At 40.6% G+C, this 25,739-nt stretch overlaps 1 protein-coding gene across 2 annotated transcripts in view; it reads right to left on the minus strand.

The window, feature by feature from the left end:
• Positions 1-25,739, minus strand: part of LOC128654357 (ATP-dependent 6-phosphofructokinase, muscle type) — a 232,063-nt gene that overhangs the window by 155,572 nt on the left and 50,752 nt on the right. For both annotated transcript variants that reach the window (XM_053708238.1, XM_053708239.1), the window contains one exon: positions 22,319-22,396. In XM_053708238.1, the coding sequence (XP_053564213.1) occupies positions 22,319-22,396 (78 nt within the window). The remainder of the gene's footprint in view (positions 1-22,318; positions 22,397-25,739) is intronic.

A 25,739-nucleotide genomic window follows, 5' to 3' on the forward strand; every position in this document is an offset into this window, starting at 1 on the left:
CTAGAAGTCTTTCTGAAATCTTTAGTAGCCTCAACATAATATTTCAAAGCTCTTAGCACATCCAAAGAATGTAAAGACCTTTCAAGAGTATTCTTAGGATTAGGACACAAAGAAGGAACAACAATTTCCCTATTAATGTTGTTAGAATTCGCAACTTTAGGAAGTCTGCAAAACAGCTTTATCTTGATGGAAAATCAAATAAGGTGACTCACAAGAGACAGTAGACAATTCAGAAACTCTTCTAGCAGAAGAGATAACCAAAAGAAATAACACTTTCAAGAAAGTAATTTAATATCCAGAGAATGCATAGGCTCAAAAGGAAAAGCCTGTAAAATCTTCAAGACCACATTGAGACTCCAAGGAGGAGAAAAAGATTTAATTACAGGCTTGATACGAATCAAAGCCTGAACAAAACAATGAATATCAGGAATTTTAGCAATATTTCTATAAAATAAGACAGAAAGAGCAGAAATGTGTCCTTTTAAACTTTTCGCATGACAAACCCTTATCCAAATCATCCTGAAGAAACTGTAAAATCCTTGGAATTCTGAAAGAATGCCAAGAATAATCATGAGTGGAACACCATGAAATATAGGTTTCCCAAACCTGATGAGAAATTTTCCTTGAAACAGACTTACGAGCCTGTATCATAGTACTAATCACTGAGTCAGAGAAACCTCTATGACTAAGCACTAAGCGTTCAATTTCCATGCCTTCAAATTTAGAGATTTGAGATCCTGATGGAAAAACGGCCCTTGAGACAGAAGGTCTGGCCTTAAAGGAAGTAGCCAAGGCTGGCAACTGGACATCCGGACAAGATCCGCATACCAAAACCTGTGAGGCCATGCTGGTGCTATCAGAAACACATGAGATTGTTCCATTATGATCTTGGAGATCATCCTTGGAAGAAGAACCAGAGGCGGAAAATATAAGCAGGTTGGAAAAACCAAGGAACTGCTAAGGCATCCACCATCTCCGCCCGAGTATCCCTAGACCTGGAAAGGTATCTGAGAAGCTTCTTTTTTAGACAGGAGGCCATCAGATATATTTCTGATAGACCACACATCTGTACAAGATGAAAAAACACATCTGGATGGAGAGACCACTCCCCCGTATGTAACGTCTGACGGCTGAGATAATCCGCTTCCCAATTGTCTACACCAGGGATATAAATCGCAGAAATTTAACAAGAGTTGGATTCTGCCGAAGAAAGTATCTGAGATACTTCCTTCATTGTTGAAGTACTGTGAGTCCCTCCTTGATAATTGACATATGCCACTGTTGTGATATTGTCTGTTTGAAAAGTTATCTCTTCAATATAGACCATGCCTGAAAAGCTCTGAAAATAGCACGGAGTACGAAAATATTGATTGGTAACCTCGCCTCTTGAGGATACCAAACCCCTTGTGCTGTCAGAGACCCCCAGACAGCTCCCCAACCTGTGAGACTTGCATCTTTTGTGATCACAGTCCAGGTGGGACGAACAAATAAGGCCCCTTGAACAATAAGGTGATGGTCTTACCACCAAGTCAGAGAGAGTTGAGTGTTAGGTTTTAAGTATATCAGTTGTGATATCTGAGTATAATCCCTGCATCATTGGTGCAACATGCAAAGCTGTAGAGGTCTCGTATGAAAACGAGCAAAGGGGATTGTGTCGAATGCTGCAGTCATGAGACCTAAAACTTCCATGCACATAGCCACTGAAGGGAATGATAAAGACTTGTCTCTCTAAAACTATCTTCATTTTTCTCTTGTCTGTCAGAGAAAGAGTCATCTGGAAACCTAAAAAGGTGACCCTTGTCTGAGGAATTAAGAAACTCTTTTGTAAATTGATCCTCCAACCATGTTCTTGAAGAAATCACACTAGTTGTTTCATGTGAGATTCTGCTAAATGAAAAGATTGAGCTAGTACCAAGATATCGTCCAAATAAGGAAACACTGCAATATCCTGCTCTCTTATTACAGAAAGAAGGGCACGAGAACCTTCATGGAGCTGTCGCTAGGCCAAATGGAAGAGCGACAAATTGGTAATGCTTGTCTAGAAAAGAGAATCTCAGAAATCGATAGTGGTCTGGATGAAATGGAATGTGAAGATAAGCGTCCTGTAAGTCTATTGTGGACATGAAATGCCCTTGCTGAACAAAAGGCAGAATAGTCCTTATAGTCACCATCTTGAAATGTGGGACTCTTACAAAATGATTTAAACATTTCAGATCCAGAATTGGTCTGAACAAATCTTTTTTCTTTGGAGCAATGAATAGATTTGAATAAAAACTCAAACCCCGTTCCTTCAGAGGAACTAGAACAATTACCCCTATAAGCTCTAGGTCTGAAACACATTTCCGAAAAGCCTGAGCCTTCACAGGGTTTGTTGGAACAGGAGAAAGAAAGAATCTTCCCATGGGAGGTCTTATTCTGAAACCTATTCGATACCCCTGAGAAACAATATTCTGAATCCAATGATTTTGAACAGATACTGTCCAAATGTGTTGAAATAATTTCAGTCTGCCCCCCACCAGTTGAACTGGTTTGAGGGCTGTACCTTCATGCAGTCTTATGGACTGGATTTGGTTTTTTTATAAGGTTTGGATTTATTCCAATTCGGAGATGGTCTCCAATTATAGCCAGAGGTCTTAGGGGAAGGAGAGGTCTTTTGTTCTCTATTCTGTCGAAAGGAACAAAAACGTTTGGGAGCTTTAAATTTACCATTAGATTTCCTATCTTGGGGCAGAAAAACTCCCTTTCCTCCAGTGATAATGGAGATAATAGAATCCAATTGAGAACAAAATAAATTACTACCCTGAAATGATAAAGATAGTAATCTAGATTTAGACACCATATCAGCATTCCAAGATTTAAGCCGTAAAGCTTTTCTTTTAAGAATAGCTAAAGACATAGATTTAATATCTATCTTAATGACATCAAATATAGCATCACAGATTAAATGATTAGCATGTTGAAGTAAAAGAACAATGCTAGACTCAGGATCTGTTAACTGTTGAGCTAAACTGTCCAACCAAAAAGTTGAAGCAGCAGCAACATCAGCCATAGAAATAGCAGGTCTAAGAATATAGCCAGTATGTAAATATGCTTTTCTAAGATAAGATTCAATCTTCCTATCTAAAGGATCCTTAAAGGAAGTACTATCTTCCATAGGAATAGTAGTACGTTTGGCAAGAGTAGAAATAGCCCCATCAACCTTAGGGACTATTTCCCAAAACTCTAAATTAGCCACAGGTAAAAGATATAGCTTTTTAAACCTAGAAGAAGGGTTAAAAGAAGCACCAAGTTTAGACCATTCCTTAGTAAACATATGAGAGATAGCATCTGGAATAGGAAAAACTTCAGGAGTAACCTCAGAAGTTTTAAAAACAGAATTCAAACATTTGCTATTCTTGTTATCAAGAGGACTAGATTCCTCAATACCCAAAGTAAATAATACTTCCTTTAATAAAGAATGAATATATTCAATCTTAAAAAGAAAGGTTGATTTATCAATTTCAGTCTTTGAAGTAGGATCCTCTGAGCCAGAGAAATTCTCATCAGCAGAAGATACTTCAGTATGCTGTCGATCAATACAAGCTTCATCAGATTTATGAGAAATTAGGAGAGACCTTTTACGTTTATTTGAAGGCGAAATAGCAGTCATAGCCTTCTCTATGGCTGCAGCAATATAATCTTTTATATCTACAGGAATATCATGTACATGTAGACTGTGAAGGTTTAACAGTAGATGTATGTGTACATATTTGACCTGAAGAAGTAAGATCAGCTAATTTACAACATACAGACTTAGCTTTGGTAGAATTGTGTTCAGGCAGCTTAGTTCCTACAGTAACATCAGAGGCAGGATCAGTCTGAGACATCTTGTAAAATTACCAAAAAAAGAAGAAATAACATTTAAACAAAATATCCAATTTCCTCAAAATAGCAGTTTCAGTAATGGGAACAAATGCTTATGATAAAATTCTTTTAAACAAAAGTAAAATCAAAAGCAAGCAACCTAGCCCTCTATGAATCAAATGAGAGCAGAGAGCAAAAGAGGGAGAGACTTAATATAACAAATTTTGGCGCCAAGAATGGCGCAAATGCAAAGAAAAAAAATGTTTGGCGCCAAAGCTTAACAAGTGAAATGACGCGACTCGTGGCAAAAAAGCTTGCGTCAAGAAAGTCGCAAGAAATTACGCGACGCATCACGGCAGACGTGACTTTGCGCTACTCGCTAAAAAAATGACACAAGAAAAGGTAACATTCAGACTCCAAATTACAACTAACTTAATATAATTTCCATGCTGAAACTGTTAGACTGCAAAGGGAAATACACAGACCTGACTCATGGCAAATATATACAATATACATTTAAAACTTTATAAGATAAAGTGCCAAACATAGCTGACTGTCTTAAAGGGACAGTCTACACCAGAATATTTATTGTTTCAAAAGATAGATAATCCCTTTATTACCCATTCCCTAGTTTTGCACAACCAACACGGTTATATTAATATACTTTTTACCTCTGTGATTACCTTGTATCTAAGCCTCTGTAAACTGCCCCTTATTTCAGTTCTTTTGACAGACTTGCATTTTAGCCAATCAGTGTGGGCTCCTAGGAACTCCACGTGCGTGAGCACAGTGTTATCTATATGAAACACATCAACTAACACCCTCTAATGGTGAAAAACTGTCAAAATGCCCTGAGCTAAGAGGTGGCCTTCAAGGGCTTAGAAATTAGCATATGAACCTCCTAGATTTAGCTTTCAACTAAGAATACCAAGAGAACAAAGCAAAATTGGTGAATCATGAAAGTTAGTTTTGGACTAGACTGTCCCTTTAAAAAATGATATATACTTACCAGAAGAAACCCATCCACATATAGCAGACAGCCAAACCAGTACTGAAACATATAAGCAGAGGTAATGGTAGAGGAGTATAATGTCAATCTGTAAAGGGAGGCAGCAGATGAATCCCTGCGACCGATTACAGAGAGACTTAGAATTGATTTCCCATAGGTGAAAACATGGCGTGATCAGGCAATACTCCCTTCACATCCTTCAGACAAACACTGTACTTTGAGAGGAACTGGGCTTCAATATTCTTAGAAGCAACTATCACAGAAGAAAATCAAGCACAACTTACTTCACCACCTCCATGAGAGGCAACGTTTTTAAAACTAAGGTAATGTGTGATGTGGGAGGTGTATTAATAGGCATTTTGAGGTTTGGGAAACTTTGCCCCCTCCTGGTAGGAATGTATATCCCATACGTCACTAGCTAATGGACTCTTGCCACTTACATGAAAGAAATACTTAAAATGTAAAGTGGGCAAATCACAATTTGGGTCAAAAAAGGCAGAAACAAATGAGAGGAGAGATAGTGACCTTTTGTTTGTTTCATATAGACAATATGAAGTTCCACCTTGTCATTTGTGGGACACAAACTCAGTTTGGTAAATAGCTACTCTGGTAAGACATGAAATTGAGACTATCTAGGCATGTGTATCAGTATTCTTAAAAAAAACAAAATTTATGCTTACCTGATAAATTTATTTATTTCTTGACATGGTGAATTGACGGAATCATCAATTACTGTTGAGAATATCACGCCAGCACGAGGAGGCAAAGAGCACCACAGCAAAGCTGTTAAGTATCACTTCCCTTCCCACAACCCCCAGTCATTCGACCGAAGGAAAAGGAGAGAAAGGAAATAACACAAGGTACAGAGGTGCCTGAGGTTTATATATAAAAAAAAACAGTTTGAAAAACAGGGAGGGCAGTGGACTCACAGTATCAAGAAAGAAATACATTTATCAGGTAAGCATACATTTTGTTTTCTTTCTTAAGACACGGTGAGTAAACAGAGTCATCAATTAGCTTGATTTCCAACAATAGAGTCTACCTCTCTTTCTTTTTGGCTGAAGATTCGGATGTTGGAAGGGTCCCTGAATGAGAAGGTCCTGCCTCAATGGAAGCTTCCACGGCGGCAGAGAGGACATGTCCACTAGATCGGCATACCAAGTCCTGCGAGGCCACACAGGCGCGATTAGAATTACCGAAGCCCCCTCCTGTTTGATCCGTGCAATCGCCCAGGGAAGGAGAGCAAACGGTGGAAACACATAAGCTAGGTTGAACGACCAAGGCACTGCCAAGGCATCTATCAGTTTGGCCTGAGGATCCCTTGACCTGGATCCGTTTCTTGGGAGCTTGGCATTCTGACGAGACGCCATCAGATCCAATTCCGGTCTACCCCATTTGAGAATCAGAGTGGCATAGACCTCTGGATGGAGTTCCCACTCCTCCGGATGAAACGTCTGTCTGCTTAAAAAGTCTGCTTCCCAGTTGTCCACTCCTGGGATGTATATTGCTGACAGATAACAAGAGTGAGCCTCCGCCCATCGAATTATCTTGGATACTTCTGTCATCGCTAAGGAACTCCTTGTTCCTCCCTGATGATTGATGTAAGCCACAGTTGTGATGTTGTCCGACTGAAAACAGATGAATTTGGCTGAAGCCAATTGAGGCCAAACCTGAAGCGCATTGATTATTGCTCTCAATTCCAGAATATTGATTGGAAGTCCACACAGGGAATTCCAGACTGCACCCCAACCTAGTAGACTGGCGTCCGTTGTCACTATCACCCATGAGGGTCTGCGGAAGCACGTCCCTTGTGACAGATGATCAGGCGACAACCACCAAAGAAGAGAGTCTCTTTTCTCCTGATCCAGATCTATCTGAGGAGACAAATTTGCATAATCTCCATTCCACTGCCTGAGCATGCTCAGTTGTAGCGGTCTGAGATGAAAACGAGCAAACGGAATGATGTCCATTGCCACCACCATCAATCCAATTACCTCCATGCACTGAGCCACTGATGGCCGAGGATTGGACTGAAGGGCTCGGCATGTATTCAGAAACTTTAACTTTCTGACCTCCGTCAAGAAAATTTTCATGGATAAGGAGTCTATTAGAGTTCCCAAGAAGGGAAGCCTTGTCTGTGGAAGTAATGAACTCTTTTCTAGGTTCACCTTCCACCCGTGAGTCCTCAGAAAGGACAGAACCATGTCTGTATGAGATTTTGCCAGATGGTAAGACGACGCCTGGATCAGAATATCGTCCAGATAAGGCGCCACTGCAATGCCCCGCGGCCTGAGAACCGCCAGAAGTGACCCTAGAACCTTCATGAAGATCCTGGGTGCTGTGGCCAACCCGAAGGGAAGAGCCACAAACTGAAAATGTTTGTCCAGGAAGGCAAACCTTAGGAACTGGTGATGATCCTTGTGGATAGGAATATGAAGATATGCATCCTTCAAGTCCACGGTAGTCATATATTGACCCTCCGGGATCAATGGCAGAATTGTTCGAATAGCCTCCATCTTGAAGGATGGGACTCTGAGAAACTTGTTTGGACTTTTTAGATCTAAAATAGGTCGAAACGTGCCCTCTTTTTTGAGGACCACGAAAAGATTTGAGTAAAACCCCTGCCCCTGTTCCAGTATTGGAATGGGGCGAATTACTCCCATAGTAGAGAGGTCTTTTACACAACGTAAGAATGCCTCTCTTTTTATCTGGTCTACAGACAATCGTGAAAGAAGAAACCTCCCCCTTGGAAGAGAATTTTTGAATTCCAGTTGATACCCTTGGGACAAGATTTCCAGTGTCCAGGGGTCCTGAACATCTCTTACCCAAGCCTGGGCAAAGAGAGAAAGTTTGCCCCTTACTAGATCCTGAACTAGGTCGCCCCTTCATGCTGTCTTGGTAGCAGCAGCGGGCTTCTTGGGTTGTTTACCCTTGTTCCAAGCCTGGTTGGGTCTCCAGACGGACTTGGCCTGAGCAAAATTCCCTTCCTGTTTAGCGGAAGAAGAGGAAGAAGAGGGGACTCCTTTGAAGTTCCGAAAGGAACGAAATTTATTTTGTTTACCCCTTAGTTTAGCTGTTCTATCCTGAGGTAGGAGATGACCCTTACCTCCCGTAATGTCAGAAATGATTTCTTTCAAGTCAGGCCCGAATAGGGTTTTTCCTTTGAAAGGAATAGCCAAAAGCATTGACTTAGATGACACATCAGCAGACCAAGATTTTAACCATAACGCTCTACGCGCTAAATTGGCAAATCCGGCATTCTTAGCCACCAATTTGGCAATCTGAAAGGCGGCATCCGTAATAAAAGAATTAGCCAGCTTAAGAGCCTTAATTCTATCTAAAATATCCTCTAAAGGAGTCTCAGTCTTAAGAGACTCTTCTAAGGCGTCAAACCAGAAGGCCGCCGCAGTGGTAACTGGTACAATGCAGGTCGTCGGTTGTAAAAGGAAACCCTAATGAATAAATAACTTTTTTAGAAGACCCTCCAATTTCTTATCCATAGGGTCTTTGAAAGCACAACTGTCCTCAATAGGAATACAAGCAAACAATTCACAGTTCCGGTGCAAGGAAAGGCAGGGAGAGATATTGATGGTTAAGATAAAATATGTTTATTTATACTTGCATTAAAAATGTTAACATAGGCACAGCAAACTGACAGACTTCGGCTGACGTGTTTCCTGCCTTACAGGCAGTTCATCAGAGCTCTGATGACTGGGGTGGGAGAATGACTAGGGTGGGAGGGAAGGGAGGAGCTATATATACAGCTCTGCTGTGGTGCTCTTTGCCACTTCCTGCTAAACAGGAGGCGTAATCCCATAAGTAAGGATGAAATCCATGGACTTGTCATATCTTGTAAAAGAAAACAAACCTTTGTTTTAAAACAAGAACATAAATCTTAAAGAGACACTGAACCCAAATTTTTTCTTTTGTGATTCAGATAGAGCATGACATTTTAAGCAACTTTCTAATTTACTTCTATTATCAAATTTTCTTCATTCTCTTGGTATCTTTATTTGAAATGCAAGAATGTAAGTTTAGATGCCGCCCATTTTTGGTGAACAACCTGGGTTGTTCTTGCCGATTGGTGGATAAATTCATCCACCAATAAAAAAGTGCTGGGGTGGGAGAATGACTGGGGTGGGAGGGAAGGGAGGAGCTATATATACAGCTCTGCTGTGGTGCTCTTTGCCACTTCCTGCTAAACAGGAGGCGTAATCCCATAAGTAAGGATGAAATCCATGGACTTGTCATATCTTGTAAAAGAAAACAAACCTTTGTTTTAAAACAAGAACATAAATCTTAAAGAGACACTGAACCCAAATTTTTTCTTTCGTGATTCAGATAGAGCATGACATTTTAAGCAACTTTCTAATTTACTCCTATTATCAAATTTTCTTCATTCTCTTGGTATCTTTATTTGAAATGCAAGAATGTAAGTTTAGATGCCGCCCATTTTTGGTGAACAACCTGGGTTGTTCTTGCCGATTGGTGGATAAATTCATCCACCAATAAAAAAGTGCTGTTCAGAGTTCTGAACGAAAAAAAAAAGCTTAGATGCCTTCTTTTTCAAATAAAAATAGCAAGAAAACAAAGAAAAATTAATAATAGGAGTAAATTAGAAAGTTACTTAAAATTGCATGCACTACCTGAATCACGAAAGAAAAATTTTGGGTTCACTGTCCCTTTAAGGAGGACGAAATACATCCTAGTCCAGATTGATACCAACCCCTATACTACGGTGGTATGCTTATTATTATCTTTATAATAGAAAACAGGCTTAATTTATGAAATCCTTTAAAAAAAATACATTGACACATAGGTCCCAAAGTTTATTGTAATATTTAAATGCAAGAGAACTCCCGCAATCTCCCTGAAAGACCAAACTGCTATTATCTGCAGATCCGATCTCAGACGGAGACACTGAAGAGGCGGGGTCACATGACCGGACTCGACGAAAGCCGCAAAATGGCGCCGCACTCCTTCACAAGAAAGGAGGCGGAGACACTGCATCGGCTGTAAATGAAGCGCAAAATTGCTAATATCGCGCTTCATTCCAGGTGCCCAGAGAGAATTTAATAATATGTAAAGCCTTAGGAATACATTAAAAACAGTATGAAGGTGAACGAAAAGGCTGCAAAGGTAGTTGGATTCTGAAGCCACTAAAACTTACAGGGCGAGTTCAATAAAATTGTGCAACGGTATCTCTATCCTTCTGTGAAAAAGCACGCTCCTTTTGAAAACTTATAGCCTGATAAAAGGTAATGAGCTCCTCAAAACCTAAATATATTATCCTCTTAAAAACAATAGGCAATAAAATATATTATTAACCCCTAAAGTGCCTCTAAATACATGAGCCAAATCTTCAGGGTATACTATCATACAGTATTAACCCCTGGTCTCCTGTCACAAAAATGCCTGCATCCTGCCTACAATATCCTTCTAAAGGATAAATATGTGCCCCAATTAATGTGCAGAGAAAGACTCATAAGTGCGAGTCCCCAATACTAAGAAGATTAGACAAAAGCACTTACCTGCATCTGGCAGTGCGGCAGGAGGACAGCTTACTAGGTATGAGAGGATGCCGCTACTCACAGAGACCTGTAGAAAAAGAAAGACTGAGTAAACCAACTCAGGCTTTCTATACCAGGGTAGCTACATGTTAGGAAAACGCAGCAAGGCCCACCTTACAAGTTCCTAACTGCTTTAAAGCCACCACTGCCCTACTGAAGAGACTAACATGGAGTACAGCTAAACCCAGACTGTCAGGGAAGATCAGAGCAAGTCTGCTCTGGCTTCAAAATAAAAAATCTTGATAGAAGAATCTTATACAGACACCTAAACCTTCTTTGTACTGAAGGCAAATAGAATGACTGGGGGTTGTGGGAAGGGAAGTGATACTTAACAGCTTTGCTTTGGTGCTCTTTGCCTCCTCCGGCTGGCCAGGAGTGATATTCCCAACAGTAATTAATGATTCCGTGAAAGAAACATAAATTATGAATTACCAGATAATTTTCTTTTCTTCGATACAGGGAGAGTCCATAGCTGCATTCATTACTTGTAGGAATACAGAACCTGGCCACCAGGAGGAGGCAAAGACACCCCAGCCAAAGACTTAAATACCTCCCCCACTTCCCTCATCCACGAGTCATTCTGCAGAGGGAACAAGGAACAGTAGGGGAAATATCAGGGTGAAAAAAGGTGCCAGAAGAAAAATTACTTAAATTTAGGGCCGCAAACCGGAGAACATCGGCGGGAGCTCTGGACTCTCCCTGTATCGAAGGAAAGGAAATTACCTGGTAAGTCATAATTTATGTTTTCCTTCTTAATACAGGGAGATACAGCTGCATTTATTACTTGTGGGAAAATTATACCCAAGCTACAGAGGAGACTGAATGCTAACGGGAGGGTACAAATAAGAGGCAGCCCAACCTGAGGACACCACAGCCTGCAAGAAAACCAAACTCCCGAAGGCTTCCTTGATATAAGCAAAAAAAATAAAAATAATAAGAATATTAGGAGGAACAAGCAGCCGCCCAACAACCAGAACAATAGGATCTCATGTCAGAGACCCAAAAAACACTCCTCCACTAACAAGGAGGAAGATAATCAGCTTCCAAAATCTGCACCCCCCAGATGTAAGCAACAAAGTAAAAACTGACTACTGAGTTTGACAGAACCTCAAGGAAAGATTCCCCAAAAAAGGAAGAATCTCTTCCCATTTGGACAAAGATATGACCATATTAGGGAGAAAAACTCAGATAGCCCTATTAAAGGGAAGACCACAAACAAGAAGAACGTGTTGCAAATTGCAACACAGGAACCTATGACACGTAGAAAAACAATCTACAGACGAAATAGGTCCTTGAATAAGATTCAAAGACCACCTCTAGAACAGGTACAAAGGTAACCCAACGTAACTCCTGAAGGAAGAACCAACCCCAAATGGAACAAAGAATGGACTTGCCTGCCCTGCCGCAGGCAGTGCCCTAGAACACACAACTGATACCTGGAAGATCAATCAATCTCTGGAACTGGAGCACAAACGGATAGCAAAAACTGCTTGCGAAAGAGCATACCAGAGAAAGGAACCACAGCTGGTAACCATATGAAATCTCTGCATGCTAGACAGCTAAATCAACCGACAGGCTATCCTGGCAGGTTACCCCTTCGAACAAGAACTAGGTAGACAAGCCCTTCACCAGCTCATTCTAGAGGGGAAGAAGAGAACCCCAGGATCCAGAAGAGAGACCGGACAAGCTAGCTCTCCCGACAAAAAAAGAGGGAGTCCTCCACGCCTAAAATAGGTGATGAGGAACCAGGATGAGCTGAAGGAAAGAACTGAACCCTTCAGAAAAAAAACCTTCTCTCAACTAGGTCCCAGCGATCCCTGGCAATTCACGCCGGAAGAAAAGATCCCAGACGCGAAGAGACTCTTAGCCGGTAGATCCCTGCAGCAAGGGAATGCTCAAGACAGCGAGCCTCTAACCCGTGATTACGAACCCACGGACAAAAATGGAGCAACCGTCTCACAGACGCCCATTCCAGATAGGATTGAGCCATTCTCGAAAAGAGTGACATGGCCGAAAAAGAGAAGGTTAAAATAGACCTCTTCAGAAGTAAGAAAACTGCCACAGCAGAATTTAAACTCCAAGCCGACAGCTTGCTAGGCTTGGAAATGATCCCCTTGGCCCCTTAGTCCTGCGTACATCAACTGAGAAACTCGATCTACTGTCTCAAACACACATTTGAAAACTTCTGGATAGATAGATCAAACGGATGATTGTAAGGAACATCTGTTTCCAGAAGAGCACGCTCAGAGAATGGATTGCCCACCACCAAATTCGAGACCCTCCCATCTACACAGGAGGAATTCACTAACTCAGAAATAATCCATTCACCAAGAGGTCCCAACTGGCATGTATCCAGAAGACCAGACCTCAGAGTCAAATGCTCGACTGAAAAAACCCTTCAAGGATGACTGGAAAGAAAATCCTGATTCACCTACCCCAGAAACCACTCTCTCCCTGCTGACAGGGAAGAGACCAAGACAAAACTGCCCCGGGGGACTAGGAAAAAAGTCCCCAACACCGGAAGAGCTGGACCGAACACTGGAGAACAAGTGCCCAACTGTTAACCACAAAGACTCTAGGCAGAGTCAAGAACCCAAGCCATGTCGAAGACTCGTCCTGGGCTGAATTCACACAGCGCCAAATAGGGCCTGAAGGTGAATTGGAGGTCAGAACCCAATGAAGTGATTTAACTTTGTAAGCTCTAAAGCAAAGAGCCTTCCTGTCTGAAAGACCAAACCGCATCCAAAGGAACCAACCTGGTGACAACCCCAGAACTCAGGTTTAGGTCCACCTTTGAGGATGGAACCAGCAGGAAGCAAATCCAAAAGGTCTACTAGAAGACGCTGGAAAAAAACAGAAACGCTTTGGACAGGAAAGATAACCTTCTTCCTAAATCCAGGTAGAGAGAACGTGTATTCTCTCAGAATAAAGAGATCACAAAAGCTCAGCTTCAAGATCATCGGACCCAGAAGGATGAGAAAACCCCTCCCCTAATTGGGCCATTCCCCCACAGTGTATGACACTGCAAAGAGTACCGGGACAAGACTCCAAAAGTCCCTGTCGTCCAGAAAAAAAAGGAATAAAAAAGCTAAATTCCGGCCTCTTGGACCCCCAGACCTATATGATCTAGCATCAAGTGCCCATCCAGAAGAAGTGAAGACAGGTCCCGTCTGTCCTTCGGTATAGAAGGACCCACTTTGCCTGTACCAGAATAATTAGAAAAGGCTCCTTCTCTATGTTAGAAAGGAATAACAGACTGAACTATTACCCAAAACAGGTCCTGCAGGTCATCAAGGGTACGACACGTCTGTCATGACGAACAAAAAAAAAACCCAGCAGTGCTAGGAACTAAAAATAAACAAATATAAAAACAAGCTCTGAGGCTTAAACGTTCATATCTATAAAATTGAGGGAACATCATCCCGACCAGAGATTTAGAAGCTTCCATCGGAAGACGACCATCAGAAGTCGATATAACCAGAACAATCCAAGAGATGAAACTCCAAAAAAGAGTTTCCGCAAGAACACTGAGCTCCTAAAACAAAAACTATCCGAGACAGATTAGAAAAGAAAATGGTTAAACACACCAAAAGGGATTCAAAAGGGTGTGCAAACGAACAGGTCCTGTGTACAACACAAACCCCCCATGGAGCTCGGGACTGGGATTCTATAACTATATACATAGAGACGATAAAGGAGAGGATCCAACCCTCTCCACTCATCTAATCAAGATCGTTATCTGATATAGAGGACAGAGATCCACCTGATGGATAAGGACTGGGAACCTCTAACACGCCAAAATCTCTCTCGGGAGTAAACGTAGGTGTGCCACTCTAAGTCTAAAAGCCAAATCCTCCTCAGCCGGAGGAATCAATTCAGGCGATTCCGACCCCGGAGGTTCTACCTCAGAGGGAAACGCACCCCCAGATGACAGATCTGGCACAATCGTCATTTTACATGACGACCCATGTGTAGGAGAGCACAGATTAACCCTTTGCTTCATAGGCGGAAGAGGCAAACTCGCGCAGTAACCTCAGGTGGAAAAAAGTCTCCCTCAGACGAAGGATTAATGGCACTGCATGTGTAGGATAAGAATAGAGGGTACGCACCTCACGGGATGAGGAATCCTCAGAGGTAGACGACTCAGTGGTCTCTAACATCTCAACATTGTTAGAAGAGAACACTCTATTGCGGCATATGGAACATAATTGAGCAGGCTGGTCTACCCGGTCCTCCTCACAACATAAGCAGGTATCAAAATCTGTATCAGTGGAATCCTCTAGAATATCAGACACCTCTATAATTTCAATTAAGAGTTTTAGACAAAAAAGCTAACTGGCACCTACACCCCCAATGGCTGGGGCACTCACTACCTCCTATGACCCAGACAGGTAGAGAAATTAACTCTTCTCCGGAGCCACCCGGTCAGGAAAACGGAAATGGAAAACAAGACATGACTACACCCAGTCACATGGTGCCTCATGCAGGATCGCCCCTGCTAGAAAAAGTGTGCAAGCTTAAAGGGACAGTCTACACCAGGATTTTTATTGTTTTAAAAGATAGATAATCCATTTATTACCCATTCCCCAGTTTTGCATAACCAACACAGTTATATTTATATACTTTTTATCTCTGTGATTATCTTGTATCTAAGCCTCTGCAAACTGCCCCTTTATTTCAGTTCATTTCACAGACTTGCAGTTTAGTCAATCAGTGCTAGCTCCCAGATAACTTCACGTGCACAAGCACAGTGTTATCTATATGAAATACGTGAACTAACACCCTCTAGTGGTGAAAAACTGTTAAAATGCATTCTGAAAAGAGGTGGTGTTAAACGTCTAAGAAATTAGCATATGAACCTCCTAGGTTAAGCTTTCAACATACCAAGAGAACAAAGCAAAATTGGTGATAAAAGTAAATTGGAAAATTGTTTAAAATTACATGCTCTATCTGAATCATGAAAGTTTATTTTGGACTAGACTGTCCCTTTAATAAAACTGCGTAACCTATATGTTTCGTATCAGCCAAAGAGCCTAAAATGTCTCCTTACACATACACAGTCAAAATCACAAAAACATGATAAAACATGATTAAAAATACCCCACTGTTCAACAATCCCCCTCAGAAAATATTAACCCTTGATTCCATAAAGATGAAGGAGTCCCACTGAGACCCTGACTTCTATCGTTAACATGTGTGTATAAAATGAAACTATCTTACCGGAATCCATTCAGTGGAACAGCAACACGATTCTTCAAGTTTGACAAATAGTAGCAGCGCCTCTGACATGGACTTGAGTGAAGAAAGCAAGCAGTGAAACTCGTCAACGCTGATTGCTTATAGGAGCTGTTAATCTGTCTGGATGGTTTCGCAGAAAGACTCTCCCTGCATATCCAGACTCAAACTTTCATCAATGCTCTCACTGAGAGGCTGACAAGACTACTAAAACTCCAGTTCCATCCCGAAGGGCAGGTACCCCTCATAAGGAACTACTCCGAAAAAACTTCAGACACTTCTTTGCCAATCCTGTGACTAAAGGCAAAGAATGACTGGGGGATGAGGGAAGTGGGGGAAATATTTAAGCCTTTGGCTAGGGTGTCTTTGCCTCCTCCTGGTGGCCAGGTTCTGTATTCCCACAAGTAATGAATGCAGCTGTGGACTCTCCCTGTATTTAGAAGGAAATGATCTATTCCTCTTCCATACTGGTTTATCACCCAGGAGTCATGGTATGAACATAAGAAAACAGTGCGCAAATTAAAAAAAACAAAAAAAACAACTACTTCTAAACCAGGCTTTATTTTTTGTATATGTATTTCCAGGACGGCCCAATTACAACCTGATTTTCATGCAAGGCTGTTCGCTCTCCAACATTTTTCACTCTCAAAGTTACCATCTATCTGCTCTTCCAAAATAATTGCAGAAATTAGAATTCTGCTCAGCAAACACAATCGTCCAGCACTCCCTTTTTGCCTGGTCTCTCTTTATCTTGTAACAATGTCTTTCCTGTTTTTAGCTGTACTCTTGCATTACCCCCTCCTGGATTAAAACTTTTTTTTACTGCTTGCAATCTTTTATGCCAAGTTCTTGTCTGATATTCTACTCACATACTTTACTCAAACACAATTTATTTGTAAAAACCTTTATATAAAACAAAATAGATCAGCTACTTACAGTTAACCCATAACTTTTTGCAACAGTTTTCCCTCATATTTACGGAATGCTAACATTTTTCAAAGCTATTCTTCTGATTATCTGTATTTTCCAATCCAACTTTTGACTTTTATGATTCTTTTAAATATTACATTTAAAGGGCCATAATAATTGAAAAATTACATTTTGTAATTTGTTAGAGAATGTAATTTTAAGACGTTTGAGCATGCGCTACTGTGTGTTTAACTCCCCGCAACCAGGTTAAACACACAATAAGAGCACTGTTGATTGGATCATCGTTAATTTCTGTTCAGGACCAGCAGTGCTGCGCAGGTCATGAGCGGCACTTCTACTGTGTGTTTAACCTCTTAACCAGTAGTGTAAAGTGTCAATAGTCTTAAAATCACATGCTCTAACAAATCAGAACATGCAATTTTTTCACTATTATGGCCCTTATATTATACTCTTTTTTTACCATGAAAATGGGTTAAACACATACGTAAAGTCCTGATTGGGAGCCACAAGCACTGCAGTTCCTTAGATGAACAGACAGTGATTTTCAGGGTCGTATGACTGCATATGCTGACTGACTCACTAGCTGTTTCCTTCTTGGAACCAGCAGTTCACTGTGGCTTTGAAGTGGGACTCTATCTATGGGTTTAACCCCTTTGCAGGGTTAAACACAGGTCCTGCAGCCAGTTGTGAAAAAAATTTAAAGCATGTTATTTTCAGAGTACAATGTCACTTAAAGCACTGAACTGCAAAAAATCTAAATGCAAAATAAATGTTTTAGAGGATGTAAAACTGTTACTTTGTTTGCACATGTGAATAATTGTTAGTCAAGGGATGAACTACTCTGGTTACTATGTGTATTGCACCTCCTTTGATTGGGGCCTAGAAGGGCTGACATTCTGCTTCTGGGCTACCACTGCACTGCTTGTTTTCATTGGCTGCAACTGCACAAATAGTGTTGTACAGTTACATTATAATGTTATGTGCATGTGTATTGCTTTGGTATGTGTCCCCTGCATACTTCTATAAAGCAGCTGTTAAGATAGACGGCACCTGCACACACTTCCCATTACAATCTATGCTTTAATATGACTGATGCTTTGTGAGTTGTGCACATAACATACCTACTAAGCAGCATCCTTGTACCAGGAACATGTAAGTGGACCAATACATTTTTTAAAAAGATCTAATGTAGCATTTGTAACCCATTTTACATTGCACATTGCTTTATAAAGTATTCTAGCGCTTTACATTAGCTATTTTTACATTTCTGCGGTGTTTGTGTTTAGCTGTAATTTTCCTCTTACTCATTTACTGTACCCACACATATTATATACCGTTTTGCTCGCCATTAAATGGACTTTCTAAAGATAATATTATTTTCATCATATCTTATAATTTGCTATAATTTTTTTTTATAAAATATGATGAAAAAACTGAAAAAAAACACACTTTTTCTAACTTTGACCCCCAAATTCTGCTTCACATCTAGAACCACCAAAAAACACCCATGCTAAATAGTTTCTAAATTTTGTCCTGAGTTTAGAAATACCCAATGTTTACATGTTCTTTGCTTTTTTTGCAAGTTATAGGGCAATAAGTACAAGTAGCACTTTGTTATTTCCAGACAAAATGTTTTTTTTTTTTAAATTAGCTATAGTTACATTGGAACACTGTTATCGGTTAGGAATCCCTGAATATCCCGTGACATGTATATATATATATTTTTTTTTAGTAGACAACCAAAGGTATTGATCTAGGCCCATTTTGGTATATTTCATGCCACCATTTCACCGCCAAATGCGATCAAATAAAAAAAAATTGGTAACTTTTTCACTAATTCTTTTTTTTACAAACTTTAGGTTTCTCACTAAAATTATTTACAAACAGCTTGTGCAATTATGGCACAAATGGTTGTAAATGCTTCTCTGGGATCCTCTGTTCAGAAATAGCAGACATTTATGGCTTTGGCATTATTTTGGTAATTAGAAGGCCGCTAAATGCCGCTGCGCACCACACTTGTATTATGCCCAGCAGTGAAGGGGTTAATTAGGCAGCTTGTAGGGAGCTTTTAGGGTTAATTTTAGCTTCAGTGTAGTGTAGTAGACAACCCAAAGTATTGAACTAGGCCCATTTTGGTATATTTCATGCCACCATTTCACCGCCAAATGCAATCAAATAAAAAAAAAAAATCACTTTTCACAAACTTTAAGTTTCTCACTGAAATTATTTACAAACAGCTTGTGCAATTATGGCACAAATGGTTGTAAAATGCTTCTCTGGGATCCTCTTTGTTCAAAAATAGCAGACATATATGGCTTTGGCATTGCTTTTTGGTAATTAGAAGGCCGCTAAATGCCACTGCTCACCACACTTGTATTATGCCCAGCAGTAAAGGGGTTAATTGGGTAGCTTGTAGGGTTAATTTAAGCTTTAGTGTGGAGATCAGCATCCCACATCCCCCTGATCCCTCCCTGACCCCCTCAAACAGCTCTCTTCCCTCCCCCACCTCACAATTGTCACTGCCGTATTAGGCACCTCCCCCTCTACCTATTTGCCGCCATCTTGGGTACTGGCAGCTGTCTGCCAGCACCCAGTTTGCTCAATTTTAGGCATTTTGTGGGCTAAATCAAAATTTTTCTGTTGTGTAGCTGCCCCCCCCCCCTCAATACCCTACCCCCTCCCAGATCCCTTTTTCCAACAGTTATTCCCCTCTCCCTTTAAAGTTGTTTGTAGCGCATGCAAGCGCCCCCCCCCATGCACGCTCCCGATATCTGCCGCGCACATAAGCCATGAACAGGAACTGCTTCAGCGATTAGCCGCCCACATGCCTCCCTCGTATCCCACATGGCCCTCTCTGCATCGGTGTGCTTAAAAAGGGTATTGCAAGATGCAATATTGAGGCATCACTGCAATACCCTGAAAGCGTCTGGAAGCGATCGCGATCGCTTCCAGTGCTTGAAGCCCCAGAGGACACTTTTTTTAAGGACGTGCCTGGCAACTCCTCGGTCGTTAAGGGGTTAATATACTTTGTTAACATTTAAACTTCTAAATTTCTGCTTGTTGCTAAGCCACTACAGACAACCTCTTATCACATGATTTTAGCTTTTCACAACAGGACACTGTTAATTCATGTGTCATATAGATAACATTGTGTTCATAATTTATTTTTACCCTGCAGTTACATGTAATTGCAATATGCTATAATATATAGTGTGAAATACAGGTATATATATAAGGGTATATATATATATATATATGCACACAGTAAAACTTCTTATCTTATTCATTTATATCTGTCCCTAACTGGCTTCAACAGCAGAGATAACATCACAGGCTTTTAAATCTAGGGAAAGCTAAGCTATAACTTGACAGCACCAATTGCTTTATAGAGACTAAAATGTTACACATTTCTTGAAGAGTTAACCAACTAACATAATTTAAAGATATTTATCTACATATTATTCTCGGGCTAATCTTTGCTTTGAGTTATACTGAATAGAAATCATTGCAAAATTATTATTCATCATTTTAACCCCTTAACGACTGAGGACGTGCAGGGTACGTCCTCAGAAAAAAGGCAGTTAATGCCTGAGAACGTACCCTGCACGTCCTCAGTGTGGAAAGCAGCTGGAAGCGATCCTGCTCGCTTCCAGCTGCTTTCCGGTTATTGCAGTGATGCCTCGATATGGAGGCATCCTGCAATAACCTTTTTAAGTAATCCGGTGCAGAGAGAGCCACTCTGTGGCCCTCTCTGCACCGGAGATCGGTGGCTACCTGCGTTGGTTGGGTTAGAGAGCGGTTTTGGGGGGGATCAGGGAGGTTGGGGGCTAAGGGGGGGGATCCTACACAGTAGCATATGTAAATATGCTAAAAAAAAAATTTCATTTTTTTTTTAAAACCCTTTTATTTTAGTACTGGCAGACTTTCTGCCAGTACTTAAGATGGCGGGGACAATTGTGGGGTGGGGGAGGGAAGGGAGCTGTTTGGGAGGGATCAGGGGGTGGGATGTGTCAGATGGGAGGCTGATCTCTACACTAAAGCTAAAATTAACCCTGCAAGCTCACTACAAACTCCCTAATTAACCCTTTCACTGCTAGCCATAATACACGTGTGAGGCGCAACAGGATTTAGTGGCCTTCTAATTACCAGAAAGCAACGCCAAAGTCATATATGTCTGCTATTTCTGAACAAAGGGGATCCCAGACAAGCATTTACAACCATTTGTGCCATAATTGCACAAGCTGTTTGTAAATGATTTCAGTGAGAAACCTAAAATTGTGAAAAATGTTACGTTTTTTTTTAATTTGATCGCATTTGGCGGTGAAATGGTGGCATGAAATATACCAAAATGTGCCTAGATCAATACTTGGGGTTGTCTACTACACTACACTAAAGCTAAAATTAACCCTACAAGCTCCCTAAAAGCTCCCTAATTAACCCCTTAACTGCTGGGCATGATACACTTGTGGTGCGCAGTGGCATTTAGCGGCCTTCTAATTACCAAAAAGCAACGCCAAAGCCATATATGTGTGCTATTTCTGAACAAAGGGGATCCCAGAGAAGAATTTACAACCATTTATGCCATAATTGCACAAGTTGTTTGTAAATGATTTCAGTGAGAAACCTAAAGTTTGTGAAAAAATTTGTGAAAAAGTGAACAATTTTTTGTATTTGATCGCATTTGGCGGTGAAATGGTGGTATGAAATATACCAAAATTGGTCTAGATCAATACTTTGGGATGTCTACTAAAAAAAAATATATACATGTCAAGGGATATTCAGGGATTCCTGAAAGATATCAGTGTTCTAATGTAACTAGCGCTAATTTTGGAAAAAAATGGTTTGGAAATAGCAAAGTGCTACTTGTATTTATGGCCCTATAACTTGCAAAAAAAGCAAAGAACATGTAAACATTGGGTATTTCTAAACTCAGGACAAAATTTAGAAACTATTTAGCATGGGTGTTTTTTGGTGGTTTTAGATATGTAACAGATTTTGGGGGTCAAAGTTAGAAAAAGTGTGTTTTTTTCAATTTTTCCTCATATTTTATCATTTTTTTTATAGTAAATTATAAGATATGATGAAAATAATGGTATCTTTAGAAAGTCCATTTAATGGCGAGAAAAACGGTATATAATATGTGTGGGTACAGTAAATGAGTAAGAAGAAAATTACAGCTAAACACAAACACCGCAAAAATGTAAAAATAGCCTTGGTCCCAAACGGACAGAAAATGGAAAAGTGCTCTGGTCACTAAGGGGTTAAAAGGATTTTACCTTTTTTATTTCATTTGAGCAGCATTCATTACTTCATGTCAAAGCCCCACAAGGAGGCTGTGGTCTGTACAGGGAGGCAAAGGAGAAAGTTTCCCTCTAAAGTGGTTGCTAAGTTCCCATCATGGCCGCTCCATTCCCTTCCTATAGGGAGTGGCTAAATTGAAAATGCTCATTTTGCAAGAAAAGTTTCATGCTGTTTTTAACACGATCTATCGCTTTTTATGTTTACTTTGATTTAACTTTTTTTTTTGTTTACTAAAGGAGCACTGTTTCTATCCCTTTATGTCCCTTTATCCATTTTTAGTAATATAATAAATGTTTTCTTTTACTAATAGCACAGCACCTGTAGATAAATAGTTCAATGTTCCATTTCCCTTTACAGTAAGATATATGAAGAGTAGATCAATAAGCTTTCATACACTCTAACCATAAAGAAAAGTATTGAATAAACATACCAGCTGCAGCATCATTGAAACACTTTCCCATGTTGCTTCTCGAATGTTATCACCTCCATCAACCAATCCTTGGTAGCCCTGCAAAACCAAGTCATGTTAATAGATTTTAATGTAGCTTCTTAAAAAACAAAACCCCATCTAAAACACATAAACCAAACTTGAAACCAGCTATTTATTATACAAGTGACAGACTGGACCGGGTACACATCCTATGTCCCTGCACAATGCACAGCCCTGACTGCTCAATAGCACTCACAGGTAGCTGCACAGTCCCCAGAGCCCCAGGCAATTAACCCCAGACAAGTGTAAAGCCCATAGGGAACATTACAAAACAAATTAACACAAAACACAGAGGAAGTCTGGCACTCACTTGCAAGTACTCAGCTAAGATTAAAAACAAAAATGGAAGAGAGTTATTTACCGCATCTGGTCAAATGGGTCAAGCCCAGCAACCACATCAAGATCTCTCCCATCTTGGGTCCCTAATTCAGCCAAACAATGCATGTTCTCAATCAAACAAACTGGGAACCACCGGCTTATGTAATCTCCCTAGACACATACAAAACCTGGAAATGGATTCTCAGTCTGAACCAGGTACACATCCTATGACCCTGCAAAATGCACAGCCCTGGGTGCTCACATACATACTAACAGAATTTTGTTTGCTTCTCCAAAAACTTAAATAAAATGTATTCTTAGGATCTGAAAAATTATTTTCTTTCTTGGTAGTCCACAAAATCCTTATTACATACGGGAATACATCACCTGGCCACCAGAAAGAGGCAAAGACACCCCAAACAGAGAATTCAACTATCCCTCCTACTTCCTCTACCCCCCAGTAGTTCAAGACCGAGTATAGGAAAAAGTAAAAGAGATAAAGGGGTAAAGAGATGCAGACTAGACTGCCGCGAGTAAGAAAAAACTCACAACCAAGAAAGAAAATAATTTATCAGGTAAGAATACATTTTATTTTCTTTCTAATGGTAATGAGAGTCCAAAAAATCCTTATTCATACATATGGAAATCTATACCCAAGCTGTGGAGTCGACAAAGAATTTAGGGTGGAATGAATAGGCAAGGCAGTCACCTAATTACTAGGCTCCACCGCCTGAAGAACCTTTCTCCCAAACGATGCCTCGGCCGAGGCAAAAACATCAAACTGGTAAAATTTTGTGAAAGTATGTAGAGAAGACCAGGTTACAGCCTTGCAGATAAGTTCAACCGAAGCTTCATTCTTAAAGGCCCAAGACGTTGACAACTAACGTGTGGAATAAGCAGTAATACGAGTCGGAGGCTGCTGACCCGCCTCCAAATAAGCCATACGAATAAGACTTCTCAACCAAAAAGACAAAGAAACAGCAGTAGCCTTTTGGCTCTTGTGCTTGCCAGAGAAAAGTACAAACAGGTATGATAAAAGACGAAAATCCTTAGTAGCATGCTTGAACTACATCCAGGTAGTGTTATAACTTCTCTTTAGAAGAACCTGGATTAGGACAAAGGGACGGAACCACAATTTCAGGATTTTTATTCCTGGGTGAGGTCACCTTAGGTAGAAAACCCAATTTTGCCCAAAGTACTGCCTTGTCTTGGTAAAAAACTAGATAAGGAGGGTCAATCTGTCAGAAACGTTGCGTGCAGAAGAAAAGAGATTGGCAACAAAAATAAAACTTTCCAAGATAGAAACTTGATATCAATAGAGTGCCTAGGCTCAAAGGGAGCATGTTGTAACACCTTGAAAAAAAAATTAAAGGGACAGTCTAGTCCAAAATAAACTTTCATGATTCAGATAGAGAATGTAATTTTAAACAATTTTCCAATTTACTTTTATCACCAATTTTGCTTTGTTCTCTTGGTATTCTTAGTTGAAAGCTAAACCTAGGAGGTTCATATGCTAATTTATAAGCTCTTGAAGGCCGCCTGAGGGCATTTTGACAGTTTTTCACCACTAGAGGGTGTTAGTTCATGTGTGTCATATAGATAACACTGTGCTCGCGCACGTGGAGGTCCAGTGAGCCAACTCTGATTGGCTAAAATGGATGTCTGTTAAAAGAACTGAAATAAGGGGGCAATTTGCAGAGGCTTAGATACAGGGTAATCACAGAGGTAAAAGTCTATTTATATAACTGTTATGTTATGCAAAACTAGGGAATGGATAATAAAGGGATTATCTATATTTTTAAACAATAACAATTCTGGTGTAGACTGTTCCTTTAAGGCTCCAAGGAGGAGCAATAGGTTTGAAAACAAGTCTGATCCTAACCATGGCTTGAACAAAAGATTGATCAGGCAAACGTGCCACCTTCCTATGTAACAAAACAGAAAGAGCTGATATCTGGCCTTTTAAGAGAGCTAGCCGAAAAGCCATTTTCAAGCCCTCTTGTAAGAACTGAAGAATACGTGGTATTCTCACCCTGTGCCAAGAAAAAACATGTTCTGCACACCAGGATAAGTCATGGAGGAGCAGAGGACAGGCTTCTGAGATCTGCGTACTAAGTCCTGCATGGCCACGCAAAAGCTATGAGAATCATGGAAACCCTCCCTTGTTTCAGACGAGCTATCACACAATTGAGAGAAATAGATCAACTAGACAGTAGACCCAGGGAACTTCAAATTGTCTATCAACTCTGCTTGAGGATCCCTTCACCTTGATCCATATCCGAGAAGCTTGAAATTGAGATGAGACGCCATGAGATCTATCTCTGGAAACCCCCAACGTAAATACAATCTCGTTGAAGACCTCCTGATTCAGAGACTATTCCCCTGAATAAAGAGTCTGTTGACTTAGATAATCTGCCTCCCAATTTTCCACTCCTGGAATGTGGATTGCCAATATCAGACATTTGTGACGTTCTGCTCAATCTTATATGCAAGATACTTCTTGCATTGCCTGATTGAAATTGAATAGAATGGAAGGAACCCAACTGGGCCATGCCACTAAGGCATTGAAGATGGCTCTGAGTTCCAGAATATTTATGGGGAGAGATGCATTGCATCCGAAGCTGCTACCCTAAGACCTATAACCTCTGTACATTGCGCCACAGAAGTGTGAAGAATAGACTGGAGAAACCGACAAGTTGACTGAAGTTTGATTTTGCGTTGTTCAGTTAGAATTTCTTTCCTAGCTATTGAATCTATAATGACACCTAGAAATTGTACTTTCATACAAGGAACTAGGTTCACCTTCCAGCCATGAGACTGAAGATACCAAAGTAACTTTTCTGTGTGAGCGCCCGCTAACTGTGAAGATGGAGCCTGAACCAATATGTCAACCAAGTAAAGAGCCACCACAATGCCCTGCAGTCTGAAGGCAGCCAGTGGAGCCCGTAGAACGTTTGTAAAAACTCTGGGAGCTGTGGCCAGACCAAAAGGTAGGGCAATGAACTGGTAGTGCTTGTCCAGAAAGGCAAACCGAGATACTGAA

This window comes from Bombina bombina, chromosome 3 (assembly GCF_027579735.1).
Source record: "Bombina bombina isolate aBomBom1 chromosome 3, aBomBom1.pri, whole genome shotgun sequence".
Lineage (NCBI taxonomy): Eukaryota > Metazoa > Chordata > Amphibia > Anura > Bombinatoridae > Bombina > Bombina bombina.